Source organism: Myiozetetes cayanensis, unplaced genomic scaffold, assembly GCF_022539395.1.
Source record: "Myiozetetes cayanensis isolate MyiCay16 unplaced genomic scaffold, myiCay2020 scf1, whole genome shotgun sequence".
NCBI classification, from domain to species: Eukaryota; Metazoa; Chordata; class Aves; order Passeriformes; family Tyrannidae; genus Myiozetetes; species Myiozetetes cayanensis.
Window position 1 is genome coordinate 133,993,864 of NW_026086604.1, and position 16,272 is coordinate 134,010,135.

Consider the following 16,272-nt stretch of genomic DNA (forward strand, 5'->3'; position numbering starts at 1 on the left):
ATACTAGAAGACAAATACTATTGATTGCTTACTCCTGAAGCCCTGTAACAGGTAGATGGTTTTGAACTCCCATCAGCAGTGAAGAATTAGACAAGGCTGACATCTGCATGTCTCTACCTGCCACCACAGCTGTGCAGTGAAAAAAACATCTTTGCGACTTGAAATATTAGAGCTCTTAGTCTGGAAAGTCTGGGTTACATGTATGGGATGCTACTTGGTTTGATGCTACTTAACACAAATTTTTGGAAGTAAAAAGTTAGCTAATATAGACATGCTGTAATTTATTAAATACTGCAGCAGGCTTGTCAGTTTGTCACTGGCTATGCAAATCTCTGTTTCAGAAGACAGCTGAAAAACATTAGTTTTCCATGGTATCAAGCCAATGAGCTCAGACCTTGAAAAATGGAAGGGATGCTTTTATAATAGAAGTGTTTTGAAACCAGCTTTCCCTCCTACATTCACCTCTTACACACTGTAAAATGTTAGTATGCTGCATCCATCCCTGAAGAGTTTTTCTTTTATCATTTATTTGCTTCTCAGACAAATGGAGAGACTCAGGAGAACAATCTTGTCATGCAAAGTAGTGTCTGATTTTAACGAATCCTAATAAACATCTGATGCTAAAAGCATTATGTAACAGTGGTTTTTTGCAATGCTAGCTTAAGAAATCTTCCACACACTCTTTATTCATTTTCTTAAGGGAAAGGAGGCATGGGAAGCAAGAAGGATACATAATGGGCTATTCCTGAATGTGCAGCTATTCCCAGTTTGGTGTGTCCCCACAGAAGCAGACTAGTGCTTTTGCCAAAATGAAATATGTTAAACCTCAGCCTCAGTTTCCAAGATCATCTTTCACGCTGTCCTTCACACAGGGCTGTCCTTCCCAACAAGGCCTACCAGACAACACTTTCTTCCATAACCCTTCTCTATCACAATGCTTATAAATCAGTTAATTAGTACCAATTACAATGAGAAAAGACCTTTGATTTGTAGTTAATCAGTTGTTTTGTGCAGGAACCATGAAAGATAGTAGAACTTAGTCCAGTATCCTGAATTTAACCTAGACCTGCAGTATTACGTACATACTGAATGTTAAAGAAATTAGATATAATGTAAAAATGTTATATATATAATAAAAATATAAATTATACATATCATACTAGTGTTTACTTTTAAAATATGCAGAGATCCTTCCCTGAATTGATTATAATCAATCATTTTCAATCGTTTCAATGACAGTAAGTAAGGTCTGATTTCCAGTCACATGTGATTGTAAATGGAGAAAACAGAGCTTTATGGATGCCCCTCATATTCAAGCCACTGTCACCTCGTCACTCCTTCCTTGTAGAGAGCTCCTCAGCACAACACACAAAAAGGCTTTCCAACTGAACATACTTTTTATTACATCAATTAGCACACTGAACTTCTCAAAATTTAAATAAAACCCCAACACCTCAAACAAACCTAGGCAGAGGACAGGTTATTATACACTTTTATAAAAGTAATGCCCACTCTTCTCCACTCAATACATCCTTTAGGGTGGAGATCTTGGCTTCCAAGCAAAGTCACGGAAGTGGCTTCCAAAGCTGCAGTGTTCTCCAGCCTGTCAGAAACATGGAATATCCAGCTGTGGTGTGCTCCCTACCACACCCTGCAGGCTTTAGAACATTATGCTCTCTGTCCTAGAGATGACAATGTTCTCCCTTTGTTAAGAGTCTTGTCCTCTTCCCAGAGGATTCCACCTGACTTGTCAAAGCTTTTTCAAGCACACAAACTGCAAGCAACAGGAGCAGAACTTTTAATGGGGACATTTTCATAATATATTTCTGAATTGGAACAAAGAGTAGCTATTAAAAAAATAAAAACCACATATACACACAAAGAATGTGGAAAGACTGTTTGAAGGAAAGCTCTTTTAGATGCCTTTTTTTTCCTCTTCACTACCTCTACCAGTTTACATTGATTTGCAGTAAAATTTAGAGATCTTAGGGCAAGCTTACCCTGTGGGGAAAAAATTAAATAAATGAATAAATTAAAAAAATAATCAAAGGAGCTAGAATGCAAAGCCTTCTCTGAGGTAAAAGAAGACCTCTGCATTGATCTAGAGGGTAAGCACCAGCATCAGGTTGACACTTGTGATAACAGAAGGGCTGTGGCTCTGAGAAACAGGCAGGGGATTTGAGTAACTCCAGCTGTTATGTCAACGGCATCTTCAGCCTCCAGCTGTAATGTCTGTCTTACACCAGAGGGGACCACATGCATTCTCAAGTGTGAAGGAGGGACAAGGCTACTGCAAGATTCAAGACTCTTGGAAAACCAAATCATATTCATCATTATTATACTCCCTTTAAGGTGTGCAAAATGAAACATCTCTGACTTCCATGGCCCTTACAATTTTGATCAGAGAGGAAAGGTGTTTGAGCTTAGAAATGATGACAGAGACTGTAACCAGCTGGTAACCAATAGGATCTTTGATCAAATAAGAACTGCAGAGAAATCAGATTTGCCTCATATTAGGATCAGGCTGACAATAGCTGAATTTTATTCTTTTATACCATAACTTAGGTATATAGATTTCTATAAAAGCCCCCTTAAGAAGACTCAGGAGTAATAATTTGGAAGATCTGTTCTTTTTTCTTGCTCCATCTCATGGACATTAAAAGGAAGAAAGGAGAATATAAGCACTCAAGCTAATTTAGAGAAGTACAGATCAGAGCTCTGTCCAAATAAACCTTATCATCTTTACATGAAACTGAATCTGTGAATAAAGGTGCTCATCCAACCATCTCATTGTTTGCTTTTCAAAACCAGACAGAAATAGGAATGAATTAACCAGATTCAGACATATCAGAGAAGAAATGGAGGAAAAAAAGAAAACGCATTAAGACCTTTCTTGCAGAAAAAGTGGGGAGTTAGAGCTTCAAGACATCTTAAGATTTACAGGTATCAGGCTCACTATGTACTGCTTGGGCCTCTCTCAGAAACCATCAGATATAAATGAGAGAGGAAGGACTGACATTTTTTTTTATATTGCCCTGCCTTGTGCCTGTCTCCTTTTGCATGAGAAAAACATACTGGCCTCTTCAGAGACATCTAGTGATGGTTTTCTTCCAGAATGTATCCAGTAATTTTTTAGTTAAGGAGGTTAATCCTGCTCATGCTGTTTATTTTCACCCTCAGCATGAAAGGGGGCTCTTGCTGTGAGATGCTAACAAGTGCACGTAGTTTGTTCTGCTCAAGGCTAAGGTTTTCCCCACCCTCCTTCCTCTGTTTCACATTGGAATTCAACCAGAGATTGCTATAACCTATGCTGAAGGACAGAAACATTGGAATCACCTGATACTGCTAACAGTCTCACTTCCATATAACTTCAGCGAGACATTGTTGAGGGGAAAAATCTGGGCACTAAAGTGCAGGCTGAATAGCTGAAGTTACCTGGAAAAATGTGCCAGCTTTCTCCTGTAAAGCTTTTCCTACTTCTAAAGAAATCTTATAGCCACTAAGGACAAGCAAAGAAAGACAACTTAAATGAATGACTCCTGCAGAGATACATGAGTCAATTAGCTTCGTGCTCTTTCAGGAAAGCTTCAATATCCATTCCCCAGCTTGGTAAGGATCTATTCCTCTGCCTAACTGGAAAAGCAAAACTGAGAAGTGGTATTGATTATGAAAACTATTACACTTGATGACTTTAAAATGAGCAAATCTTATTTGAACTCACTAGGAAACACCCTCTCTCAATATTAAAAATTCTCACTACTAAATGGACTTTTTCTCAACACCTGGTACTACAGCAGCTTTCAAAAGGTTCTGTCACGTAAGAGAATACATACACTCTTTGAGCGAGGCAGACCAATTAGCAACTAAACATTTAGATCTACTTGTTTTAAATTAAAAAATGTAAAATACTTTAAGGAAGTTGTTCTTCAATGTAGGACTGTATATATTTTGTATATATTTGTCTCTTGACTAACAGAATTGCAGATGTTGTTCTTTTCAGCACAAAGAACATAACACAGAAGTACAACCTATCTTTCTAATGTACATTAATTTTAGGATACTCAGAAACTAAGGCAAACTAATGTTTCTTCATCTCTTCGTGCGATGGTATGAAAAACTTCAATTTGGGGAGGTGGGGAACAACAACAACAAAGAAGAAATCCAAACCTCGCACCCTTGAATTCTACACTGTAAAGATGTACAAACTAATTAATGACACTGGCTTTGGGTAAAAAAAAAAAAAAAAAAGGAAAAAAAAAAAGGAAAAAAAAATCTGTACAGAGAAGTATTTCCATATTCTGCAATGACCACTGGTCTTACCAATGGTACAAATATTTTTAACAGACTGACATGCTCAGTCAACCACCTTACACATGAGGGATCTCTCGTCTGCATAAGACAGATCTACAAATACATTTATTTCCAAGTAAGGTGGATTTTTGACCCTAAACAGTATAAGGCTAATATACAAAGTGCTTCACAACTAATTTCACTTACTTTAAAAGAAAACTGCACTGCAGATTCTGGAGGGTAAACTATGAAGTGTCTTAAAGTGAAGCCAAAACCCTGAGATGTCCTCCTTAGCACGACAGTTTTGGGACCAGGCCAAGAGAAAGTTTCTTCCTCCTCCGATGGTGATATAGCTTCACTCTGTTCTTTTCCATCTTTATTTTTTGATGCCTAGAATAGAAAAAGACATGCACAGAAGTTTTAATTTGGATCACTGAAAAAGAAAACAAGAGTAAAATTTCCTAAACATTCTTGTACACTAGAAAACAGAATTTCTCCCCCCATAACCAAAATAACTTCATGATCACTACTATTTTCAAATGAAATGTGTATTGTAAAGCAGCATCCCTTACACCATTACACCTCTGGTCATATCGCACACAGAATAAGTCTTAAATTTTAAATGGAGCTGGATATGAAAAAAGTCAATGTACAACAATGAAAGTCTTGAGTGAACCACAACAAATGTGTACAGCTTTGCATGTTTTATTTGCTTTCTACTTAGAGACAAACATGTGACTTCTGAGACCCAATTTCTGGGTGCACATATCCCACACACTGAAGTACAAAACAAACTCCGTTTTTCCTCACTTAAATGCAGGCACAATTTCCTCCACTAGTATCTCCTCACTTAATAGAAGTAAAACAGAACTGCACAACACATACAATTGGTTAGGCTTCTTCAGCAACACACTCCCCCTCTACTCATGTCTATTACTTCACCTTTGTTTTTTCCACCCTTAGTTAATTCCTCTGAACGTTTCAGTATGCCAGTTCTAAACAACAAAGTAAAAAAGTCTCATTTCCTTTTACAGTCCTACTACAATCCCTCCTGTCATGCAGAAATAAGCCACCTTGTTTGTGTTTGTTTGTTTTTCTTACGGGCAATTTTATATACCTATGACTCAAGAAACATGCCATTTCTATTAAAATATTTATCTTCTCAGCCTTATATGAAATCTTCCATTTTAACTTTCAAAGTGTCACACCATACATAACATTTCAAATCAGAAGAAGGAGACATACAAAGAAAGCATGCAAAATCCTATGACCCTCCTCTAAAGATCCTAGTTAAACGACGCGTGAAACAAATTTAGATACCAGAGCCCATACCCTATTCAAAGGGTATTCAAACAGAAATAATAGTCTTCTTGTCCTCCAGTAGCTCTGCTGCTGTGGCTCAGCAACTGGCTGATAACGTGTCAGAATTTACAGCCTGGTTTTCTCCCTGGCCTGCTCCAAAATACTCTCTTTTGCTTCAGTCTTACAGTTAGTATCTCCTGCTGCAGTGTTTGTTGGCAAGGTGGGCTCAGCCAGCTCCCACCAACATCTACAGAGAAGACAAAGCATTTCCACTCTAACCACAATGGTAAACGCTGCAGCTCCTTGGTGAGATAGTTAACCTGCCAGAACAGCGTTCTGCATTCAGGTATGTGAAGCACAACACACTTATCACAGATTCTGGTTTGTCCTCATATACCCACATCTTAGTATGTCCACAAATGCTAACCAGTGCTCCAGAGACCAGTCTCCCTACCTCCAACAACCCTGTTTTCAGCAAGGAAAAAAACATACAAATGGAGAAGGGTCTTGGTGCTACAGCCAAGCCAAGAAACTGAGCTGCCTCTGAAACAAAAAATATGGAGAATACAGAGCAGCCAGACAGGGTCCTGCTCTTCCAAACAGCCTGGAAGGATTATCAGCAGATTTGGAAAAGAACAGTTATAAATATCAAGGACTCTGTCTCAGCCTATACTGTCCTCATATATCATCTTCATTCATGTTCTGAAGCGCTGGTGTGAAACTGAAAAGACTGTGCAACTGGATGACTAACGAATGAAAAATTAGTGAGCACTGTGGAACTGCCAAGATGAGTGGCTTGAGTTTCAAGTTCAAACAGTGCAAAGACTAGGGTAAAACTTATATAGTCCTTTAGCCTAAGGACAGGGTTTGTTACTGAGAGGTGTTCCCAACCACTCCATTCAGCTTCTGAACATGACAGCATTTTCCAGTTCTGCACAAATGAATGTCCCTTCTCAGGCTTTCAATCTCAGGACACGAGCAGAAACTGGAGCCAGTAAGAACATTTTGATCTTAGCAAATTGGCAAAAGAAATAGTTCCTAATAAAAAAAATATCACTGACCTCTAAAAAATGACAGTGATTTCCTCTGTTAAGTGACGGGCAGCAACCCATCTATTTAACATTCCCTTGCAATCCTTTGTTTCTCCTCTCAGATTTTTACAGGCAATATGTGATGCGAAGTTTTGAATGATCAAATAAGTACAGGTATCAAAAAATGTTAATAAGCAAATACCTATAGTTACAAATATGTAAACAGCAAGCTCAAATGTAGCTCTGAAAAATCTAAGTCTACAATATACTGGCATCTTGTTTCTAAAAGACCCTCCTTAGTTAGTCAAAAGGTAATTTTAGTACATATAACAACTGATCACTGAAGTTTACATATAGAAGTACTGTAACCTCAGACCAAAACAGAGCCAGACAGAATTTCACTAGCTTTGAGAAATGAGCTACAGCATCTCACTGTAGCAAGAAAACCCCTAATTTCATTGTAATTTCATGTAAACTTTTAGCATTCACACAAGTTGCTGAACTAAAAGCTATTCATAAACTCCCAGTCAAAAAATTATTTCTTGAAAGAGGATGCCAAAACAGAAAGGTTAACTTCATGCCAGCCTTGGACCCCTTGAAAGGTCTGCCAACAGGGCAACAGAAAAAGCCAGTATCAGTAATAAATGTGAGATATGTTCAGTAATAGCAACTTTCAGCCACCACTATGAACCAGCAAGAATCTGATTTATAAAGAGAGTCAACATCTGTTGAGTAACCCTGTGACATGTCCAACCACAGCACACCCACCAGACTATCCCTTGCCAGAAAAGTCTTTAAAAGGGAACAAGAAAAGTTTTCAAAAACACAAACAAAACAAGGATGCAAGACAGCAAGCAAGAAACAGATGATGTTTAGCATAGGCCAGAATACATTACTGAAGGCACAATGCCCACATGGTTTTCCATGTAAGCCAAATATCAAATTACAGATACATAAATATCTCATATCCATAAGGTGATTTGTGTCTTTTGGGTAGAGTCATTTGCATTTCAAGAGATGAAAAATGAAAGCTTTCTCTTCTTTTATATAAAATCTAACAAACCCAATATTATTGTGCCATATTCCTCATTGAAGTGTGTTTATTTCTCTATAGATTCAGTGCTCAAAATTGAAGTCAGAATGCATGCAATTGAGTTCAAGGACTGAAGAATCCCAGGCTACTAAAAATGGTTCAAGCATTATTTCCCTCAGGAATTTTTCATACAAGGTTTCTGCACGAAGTATCTCAAAGCATCATTTCCTGTTCCATGCAATTACAAGGACATACAACAGATGCTTAAGTGCATTGTAAAATGCATACCCTGGTTTTTTATACTGTATTTAGCCCTTCTTTCTGAGCAATGAAAGCACCCATGAAAAATCAGATGGCACCATAAAAAACTACATGAATCACTGGCAGCTTAACACAGATTAACAGAATTAAGTAAAAATCAGTAAGTAGCGTTGATGTTTGTAAATTATATTATTTCCAATTAAAAGTAAATCTCAAATCAATAGTTTCTCATTATATCAGCCTAAAAGAAAATTCAAAAAGCTCCAACATCCAACTTGCACACTTTCCCAAAGCCCCTCTAATTTTTAATCTTCTGATCAATTTACAGACCTAGAGTGAGCATGCTAAAAATCCTTCAGTGACAGTCATAGCTGCAATACAAGCTTTCAATAAAGAATTGTTATCCTGACTGCCTAAACAGACAAATAGGTACAGTCCAACTTCTGAACGCTGTCTTCACAGGAGGACAATGAGGAACACAAGAAATAATTGATACATTGCACTATCAATTCTGGAAAAATCACTCAAGCCATTTTAAAAGCTGGTATGAGCAACCAATTTTTATCTTTATGTTCACTACACAAGTTCAAAATTATTTCTAAAGAGACATGAGACTGGCATCCAGATTTGCTCTACACTTTTTAAACTGTTTTGTTTTGGGTTTTTTTACCAAACAGAATGCTTCACAAATAAAATTACATAAATAAGTCTCATTGTAAATGTAAGGGTTACCCACACTATATTTTCTGGAGCCTAAAGCTATGTTTAAAAAGAAAAACCACACCCAAGAAACCCCAAACAAAACAAAAAAAACCCAACCCCCAAACCAAACAAACAACACCCTCCCCTTCTCCACCCCAGACTATCCAGGGGACTCTTCTATCAATATCTCAGTAACAGCTTGGAGAAAGCCTGTGCTAAGCAGCACCTGCTTCAACTGCATTTAGCAATGTTCAAATTTAGCTAGTCTACCAAGAAATAGCAGTTCAGTTACACAGATATATGCTGAAGAGAAAATGCGCTGATATTACCTGATTTTACTGACTCAATAGCCATCATATGATTTTTAGGGTTTTTTTAGTAACTACTGACATAAGCCAGAGCAAAGAAGGATCGTTATTAATCCCTAAAATCATCCTGAGACACTGACAGGATTTTCCAAATGCCCTAATAAATGCTCGACTCACATGAAAACAGTGATATTTCTCGTATTTGGTCATTTATTTTCCCCAGTTTTTATACCTAAGTAGTTATCACTTAGGTAACTGCCCTGTTAAATCTGCTATTGCAGAGAAAAAGGCTTTCCTAGAACAGTCTGACCTTATTTTAATGTGACAACACATGAGGTTCTTTAAAAAGGTAACAGAGAAGAAATAAAAAGGTCTTTTCTAGCTAAGACTACAGAATGTGTAGGAAAAAAGCCTGCCTATAAGACAGCCAGATAAAAGGTTATACAACTTTACTTTGACATACATTATCTCCATCCTTATTTGCAGTATAGGAAGGTATATCCAACACACAAAGCCAGCCAGTGTTTTATCACAGCAGCACCTGAGAAGCAGAATCATTCACTAAAAGCACAAAATTAGTCTATTACTTTCAGTTCCCAAGCTCATACATCAAAGTTAAGAGGGAAATGGGTCACATTTATAAAGCCAAATACTACAATCATGTACTGAAACAGTCTAAGGCCATAAGGTAATTTCTAATGTGCCTTTAGATCAAACTAGAATGTACAAACAGCATCGTATACAGAAGTCATTCTCAAGTTGAAAAAAAAAAAGTAATGACTGACACAAAGGTGACATTTTAAGTAAATTCACCTTTCAGGTACTCAGGACACAGCTTTCTTCTCAAAACAAATTAGTTCCATCACTTTTAGCCTCGGTAAAAGGTTGCTCAATGCTTGTAACTGCTGAGCCTGTTTTCAGTAGTTACCAAGAGCTGACCTGCCACGAAGCACCTGAAACTGGAAATGGAGATGTAAACAAGCCCTCAAAGCTCTAAAGATCAAACAGCTGCAAAACCGCTCTTGCCACAAGAGAAAGCCGAGATGTGGAGATAAACAGAGCCTGAGTCCACACACATAAAACCATCAGCAGATAGCATTCACAGAGACAGATAAAATTGATTTAGTCAGGGCCCTCGCTCTGGGGCCACTGCTGTCTGGTTTTAGAATTGGGGCTGCAAGGAGCAGGGGAAAGGGGGTAGGGAAGAAACTGTAACAGAGGAAGAATCAGTTCCAGAGGGAGACCTCAATCCAAAACTCTGGGACAAAGTGTCAGCTCTGAGAGTCAGCAGGGAACCCCATTCGTCTCTTATGGGACTTGCTGAAACTCCCCAAAACTAATATTTCTCTGGAGATGCAGCTGAGGGGGATGCAGTAACTGAAAAAGGATTAATAAAGGCAAACAAACAAGAACTCAACTATGACTCTAGAAAAAGATCCAAATTCTTTATGACCACAGATGGAGACTAAGTTACTATGATGAATGGTTCAGTATCAAACAACAGGAAAACAGAAATAATCTATTAGTGACCACCATAAGACTAAGGGAAAGGATGGGCAATGTCATTTCTCATGGTTGCTGCTCACTTTGGTTGGTCAGGTGGCACCTGAGCAGCCACCAGCAGCAGTGAGGTGGTCTCTGTGAGAGCTCTCCCTCATTGAGCCCCCCTGGGTCTTGCCAATAGCCATAATGAGACACAACAATTCAGAGCAAGGGAAGGTAATAAAGATGTGCGACTTTATGGAGTGACCACAGGTCTAAGTGTGTCCTTCACTGGAGCCCACGTTTAATCCCTAACTCACTGTTACAGCACTAAGGCCAGGTCCTTTTTGGTGGACTAACCAAAAGTTAATTCAGGCATATGCTAGGACATAATCCTGGCAGCAAACCCACCATTTTCTTTTAGGACTGTGAATCCCACCCAGCTAGAATACAAACCTGGAATATTCTTTTAGTTCAGTAACAAAGGCAGCGACTGCCTGCCTGTAGCAGAGATTGATGAGGACACCAACACAGACTTGAAGCTCATCTCAAAACCGAATAGTCCAATTCAATAAAATACATAAATCATGTCCTCAAACCAAGATCAGGTAGGAAGCAAGGCCTAAGATGGCAATACCTGACTACTCCTAGCATATGAAGTAAGTGGGAAATATGCGACCTTTCAGAACCAAAGCGTCTGTGCCAGCACAGCAGATGGCTGGGAGGCACAGAGAAGGAAACATGCATTTCTGTCAAGCACCACGCAGGCTACAGAGCTGGCTTGGGGGTGGAAGGAGGACACAGTGATATGTATTTCTGTGTACTTTCTGTGTACTTCTGTACTACTACTGTTGCAGTAAACACAATCATTCAAAGGAGAAACAGTATTTTCAAGATAAAGTATTTCAGTTCTCAAACAGATCAAGGCATACACAGAAAGCAAACAGTAAACACCTTTATGTGTGCATCTTATTACATAGCTCAAACCTGCCTTACTGCACTCTACCGTTCATGAAAGGCTGCTCTGTAAAGCACAGTACTGGGTGCTTGTGTCACTCTCATCACTACTCCACAAAACCTAAAAAGCAAAGCTGAAGCCTATCTACAGCAAGGATGATCTCCATCAAGTTCCTTCCATGCGTCTGTTCAACTGAAAACTTGTCAGTTTACCTGGCTCTGGGTTAAAAACAGTGACACCAAGTGGCTCCGCAAACGGACCTAGCTAGACGTACATGCTTGGATAAAAGCTGCATGCAGCTTCCCAGGCCAGAGGAGATCCAGAAGAGTTCTTCTGCACTGGAGTAGGGATAATCCCAACCTACTAAGTCTTGCTAGATTTTTTGTTTTGTTTTTTTTTGTTTTGTCTTGGTTTTTTGACCAGTGCAAGCTCTGGTTTTCTCATACTGTTGTTCTGATAGCTGGACTTTTTCTACTATGCTCTTAACTCCATCAAACCCAAGATCATGTCTGGTATGACTAATGCTCCACCACTGTTCAAACAGGACTTCTCCACACTCAGCACCTAATCCCTCAACACGCAGACATAACCCAGCTTCCCAGATCTCCCTTTAAACACTAGATACTAGGAAGTTTACCATATTTCAACTCATTAAAGTGATCCTGATCTACCAATACAAATGTCTATTTTTATACATGTACACATACATACAAAAAAGTATCCTGTGTTTTGTGTGTGTGCATACATATACACACATATTTGTAGGAATCTGGCCACATCCAAAAACTGTACTACTTGACTTGAGATTCTTTGCAAAGCTAATTAAGTGCACTTCAGTTTAGATCATGTCTTATACTTCCACAGAGTAACAGCCAATTTCAAGCAACAGAACCAAGGGAGTAAAAAGTATACAGACTTCAAAGGACAGAGATACAAAGTATTTCCACAATATATTTTTGTGTTCGAATTTAGTATTTACAATAATAAACATGTAGTTCATAGTATTAAATTTAGTCAGAAAAACATTAAAACAAAAAGAAATTGAGAGCTTCCTTGTTTTCTTATAGACTCATTAGCAAAGCCTCCCCTCTTAACAGCTACATCCTTAAACTGGAAAGAAAGGAAACATCTGCAGGGCTGGTAGCACAACAGCAAAATGTCATGTGATCTTAATTTAGCTAAATTGAAACTTTTCCTTCTCTGCATGTTCTGTCGTTGCTTGTTAAGAATAGGAAATGCTTTGTCCTCACCTTACAGTCTAATCTGGACATATCAGAGAAGCAAAACTAAGAAAGCTTGCTTCTGCCTCTCAGCATTGAAGAAACTTTGAGGTTACTCCATGCATGATAAAAGAACCTTCTCAGCAGTCTGACAGAAGTGATAAAGAGTGGTTTGCACAGTCACCAGCTGTCAAGAGCTGTCTTACACTGCTTCTTTCAGCCTACGGGAATTTATTCACAGACCCAAGAATATGAGCTGCCCCATGACCCACTCTGCTTCTTGCAAATGAGGAGAGGACATAAGAAACACTGCCTATATTCCCACCTAAGTACACTGCTGCAGAAATTGTAATGAGTTTCAGTGAAGTCTGTACTCTTTCTGCTTTCTGGAATAACATGGGTTTTATCAAACACACAACACACCAGACAGCTTCCACTACACTTTCACCAGACTATTACAACAAACCTATTTACATGTGAAATAGCTTTGTAGAAGCCAAATCACTGCACAATGTAAAACCCAACTTGCACAGATCCCATTTCAATAACCTGATGCACCACACTTGAAACTAATGGCAGCTCTGTGTGATGGTTCGGACCTGGCTCCCTGCCAAATGCTCAAACCCTCAGCAGCAATTCCCTCCCCCTTCTTCCCCCAGGGCAAAGAACTATGCAAATTGAAGAACCCAAAATCAAGCTAGTTATATAACAATATATATTTTATGTTTATTACAGTTATATACAATTAAGATGTTATGTACACAGCAAAAGGGAATCCAAACACCCCCCGAAGGGATAGGGAAAGGGGAAAAAAGGGACAAAAGGGAACAAAAAGGGACACACCAAACAGGTATATGCAACCAAACCCGAGAACTAGCAAAATAACTAGTAAAACAAATCTCACCACATCCCTTAGAAAAAGTAGGATTGGCAGACAACGGCCAGCACTCTCCAAGCCTCCACGTGCCAGGCCAGTGGTCGCTGCAGGCCTCAGCCTTAGATAAGCAAGACCAACACAGGGACCCACTGTTCCCGAACCTTGCTGGAAGAGAAGAGAGTGAAGACCTCTCCTCCCTTCTTATTTATACCCCGATTTACATAAAAATCGTATGGAATACTGGGAACACTGCCCCTTCCTTGGTTACAAACTGGTCACCAAGGAAAGCCTAGATTAAAACTACCACACTCTCAAACCACCTACAGATTTCCTTCAGTTCATACTATTTCTCTCCACAGAGACTACGTCTTGGATCCAAAAATTATTGACACTACAAGGGATATAGTTTAAGTTGACCAAACCACCCAGGAGAACAACCACTTTTCCACAGCCTCTTTGTCCTTATGGGAAACCTGTGTTTGGACTAGGCTACTTCAAGATGCAGCTACAATGCTGAGTAAGGGCTTTACTTTCTTTGTGGGCTGAGCCCTGGGACAGGGGTACACCTTACACCTGCTCTCTACAGAATGTAAGCATGAGGCTGATTTTCTCTTGCTGAAACTACTGAACTTTTCAACGTAAACAGAACACATTCATTCCTGTTTCAAAAACAATAAAATGAGATCATTTAGAGACTAGACACACCAGTTCATCTGAATAACCACATCATCATACTTGCTAGTAATCCAAACTGTTAAGACTTAAGCTCATTCAATTCTGCAATATTGCAGCTTTACTTAGGATTTTATTTCGTGTACATCAGAAAAGTCTCTGACCTGCCCAAAGCCAAACAGAAGCTTTCAGAAGATCAGGGAATTTAGCCTCTCAATGTCAAAGCCTAAGCTATCAGCCTAAAAACATGGTTATTGCAAGTGCGTTGTTATTCGTTGTTATTGACTCTATTTGCAGAAGATATACCCAGACACATGGAAGAGTTTTAAGAACAACTATTTGATTTGAGAACAACTATTTGTATAAAGCCTAAAAAACATCACAGGAATTTTTACACAGAAAAACGTGACTTAAAACACCACAAAACTTCTAACACAAATGTTTCAAGATTTTTTACCTCCTCACATACACAGCTTCTCTCCTCAGAAACAACCTCTGAATTAATATACAGCTGGAGCTACTCAGTGTTAAAGCTTTCTGATACAGAGACTATTTGTAAACTCCCGCAAACTCATCACTTAAATACAATTGCTGCATTTAAAGACATTTGAACATACTACATAACGTGCAAATTAACATACTCTTTAAGTTTTAAAAGTCCTAGACTCAGAAATAAAAAAACTTACCTTTTGAACACTTAAATAAAATTAGCATACACAGAAGCAAAGTCACATATCCAAACACCCAAACTAAATTATGTCCAACCTCTAAATTTGTAATCTATTGTGCAGATTACAAGAGAGGAAGAAAAGTAGCTTTTTCAATAAAGAACTTCTTTTACAAAAATACAATGCACAGGAAAATGCTTTAAAAAGGACTGTGAAGTCACTAATCTGAAAAAAAATCTTAAATCTTTATGCCCAGAGAAGAGCTATCACTAAGAGGATAGAGAGGAGAAAGTTGTCCACAGGATTTTCAGTTTAACTGCAAATCCAAAAGCTTCTGAACGTTGACTTATGATGTGATCATACGTGACCTGCATATTTCTTCACAGTTTGCATTGCATATGTCAGTAAGAATGGTTGATGGGGTGACTAAATCTACATTTGTATCCCTGTCTGGATGTTGGAGTGGGGAGAAGAAATCTATTTTAACATAAATCTGTTTGCTTATTTAAGAACTACTTGTCTTTACACGCCTATTACTATGGTTTGAATTGCTCACTGGTGCCAAGTTACTTCCCTGTACTTCTTGACATTACAAAATGTTTCTCCAGTAATGTGAATTTCCACAATGAGTAAAGTCACCAGCTATCTCATGCAATGATTTTACTCCTTTTACTCAGTTACAGTGAAAACAGCACATCCCACACTGCTACCAAGACAAGATTTTTATCATATTCCCTCCCTGCCCGAGGCAGCAGATAAACAGAAGAGCACAGTAAGGTAACATAAATATCGCATTTCAAAACCATTATCAGCTGCAAGTATCTCAGAAGGAATGCAGCCACCTTTGTTATTTCATCCTGTAAGTGACACATTTGGAAGACTGAAAAGCTTTTTTAATGTTACTGGAGATTCTGGGGAGGAAGGGAAATAGCTGCAGTGCAGCAGCTGCTGCAGCACTGCTGCGTTCTGGGGCTCAAATGGAGCTGGGCTCGCACTGCAACCTCTCCTCACACACTGCCTCACAGAGAGCACAGCCTGCAATAATGAATCCCAGACAAAAAGAACACAAATAAGACATCCTGGCTGCTGTTTCACAACGTATCAACACACTTTCATGTACAACAATATAGTCTTAGATGAGAAGGTTCCTCCAAGTCCAGCAACTGCAATGGTCAGGTCCATCCCGTGCAGTGAAATTTGACCAGCTGCAAGTCTACAGAATTTGCAGAAAGAATGCTTATCCTTGGCTAAGAAACCCAAAATTTATGTATTTGCATGGCTGAAAGAACATTATCATTACAGAGGCAGCAGTAAGATTAAAAATAGAAGGCTGATGTAGTTAATCTAAGAACCAATGAGAACAGTAAATGAGAACTACTTTGCTCTCCTCAAACTAATAAAGGTCTGCTCAGAGCACAGTGATTACCTGTGCTGGTAAGAAGACAACCTACACTCAACTTTTGGTCTA

General features: G+C 38.8%; 1 protein-coding gene across 3 annotated transcripts in view; it reads right to left on the reverse strand.

The window, feature by feature from the left end:
• The window catches only part of ARHGAP21 (Rho GTPase activating protein 21), a 112,297-nt gene that overhangs the window by 62,485 nt on the left and 33,540 nt on the right, over nucleotides 1-16,272 (reverse strand). For all 3 annotated transcript variants that reach the window (XM_050320589.1, XM_050320606.1, XM_050320599.1), the window contains one exon: nucleotides 4,498-4,680. In XM_050320589.1, the coding sequence (XP_050176546.1) occupies nucleotides 4,498-4,680 (183 nt within the window). The remainder of the gene's footprint in view (nucleotides 1-4,497; nucleotides 4,681-16,272) is intronic.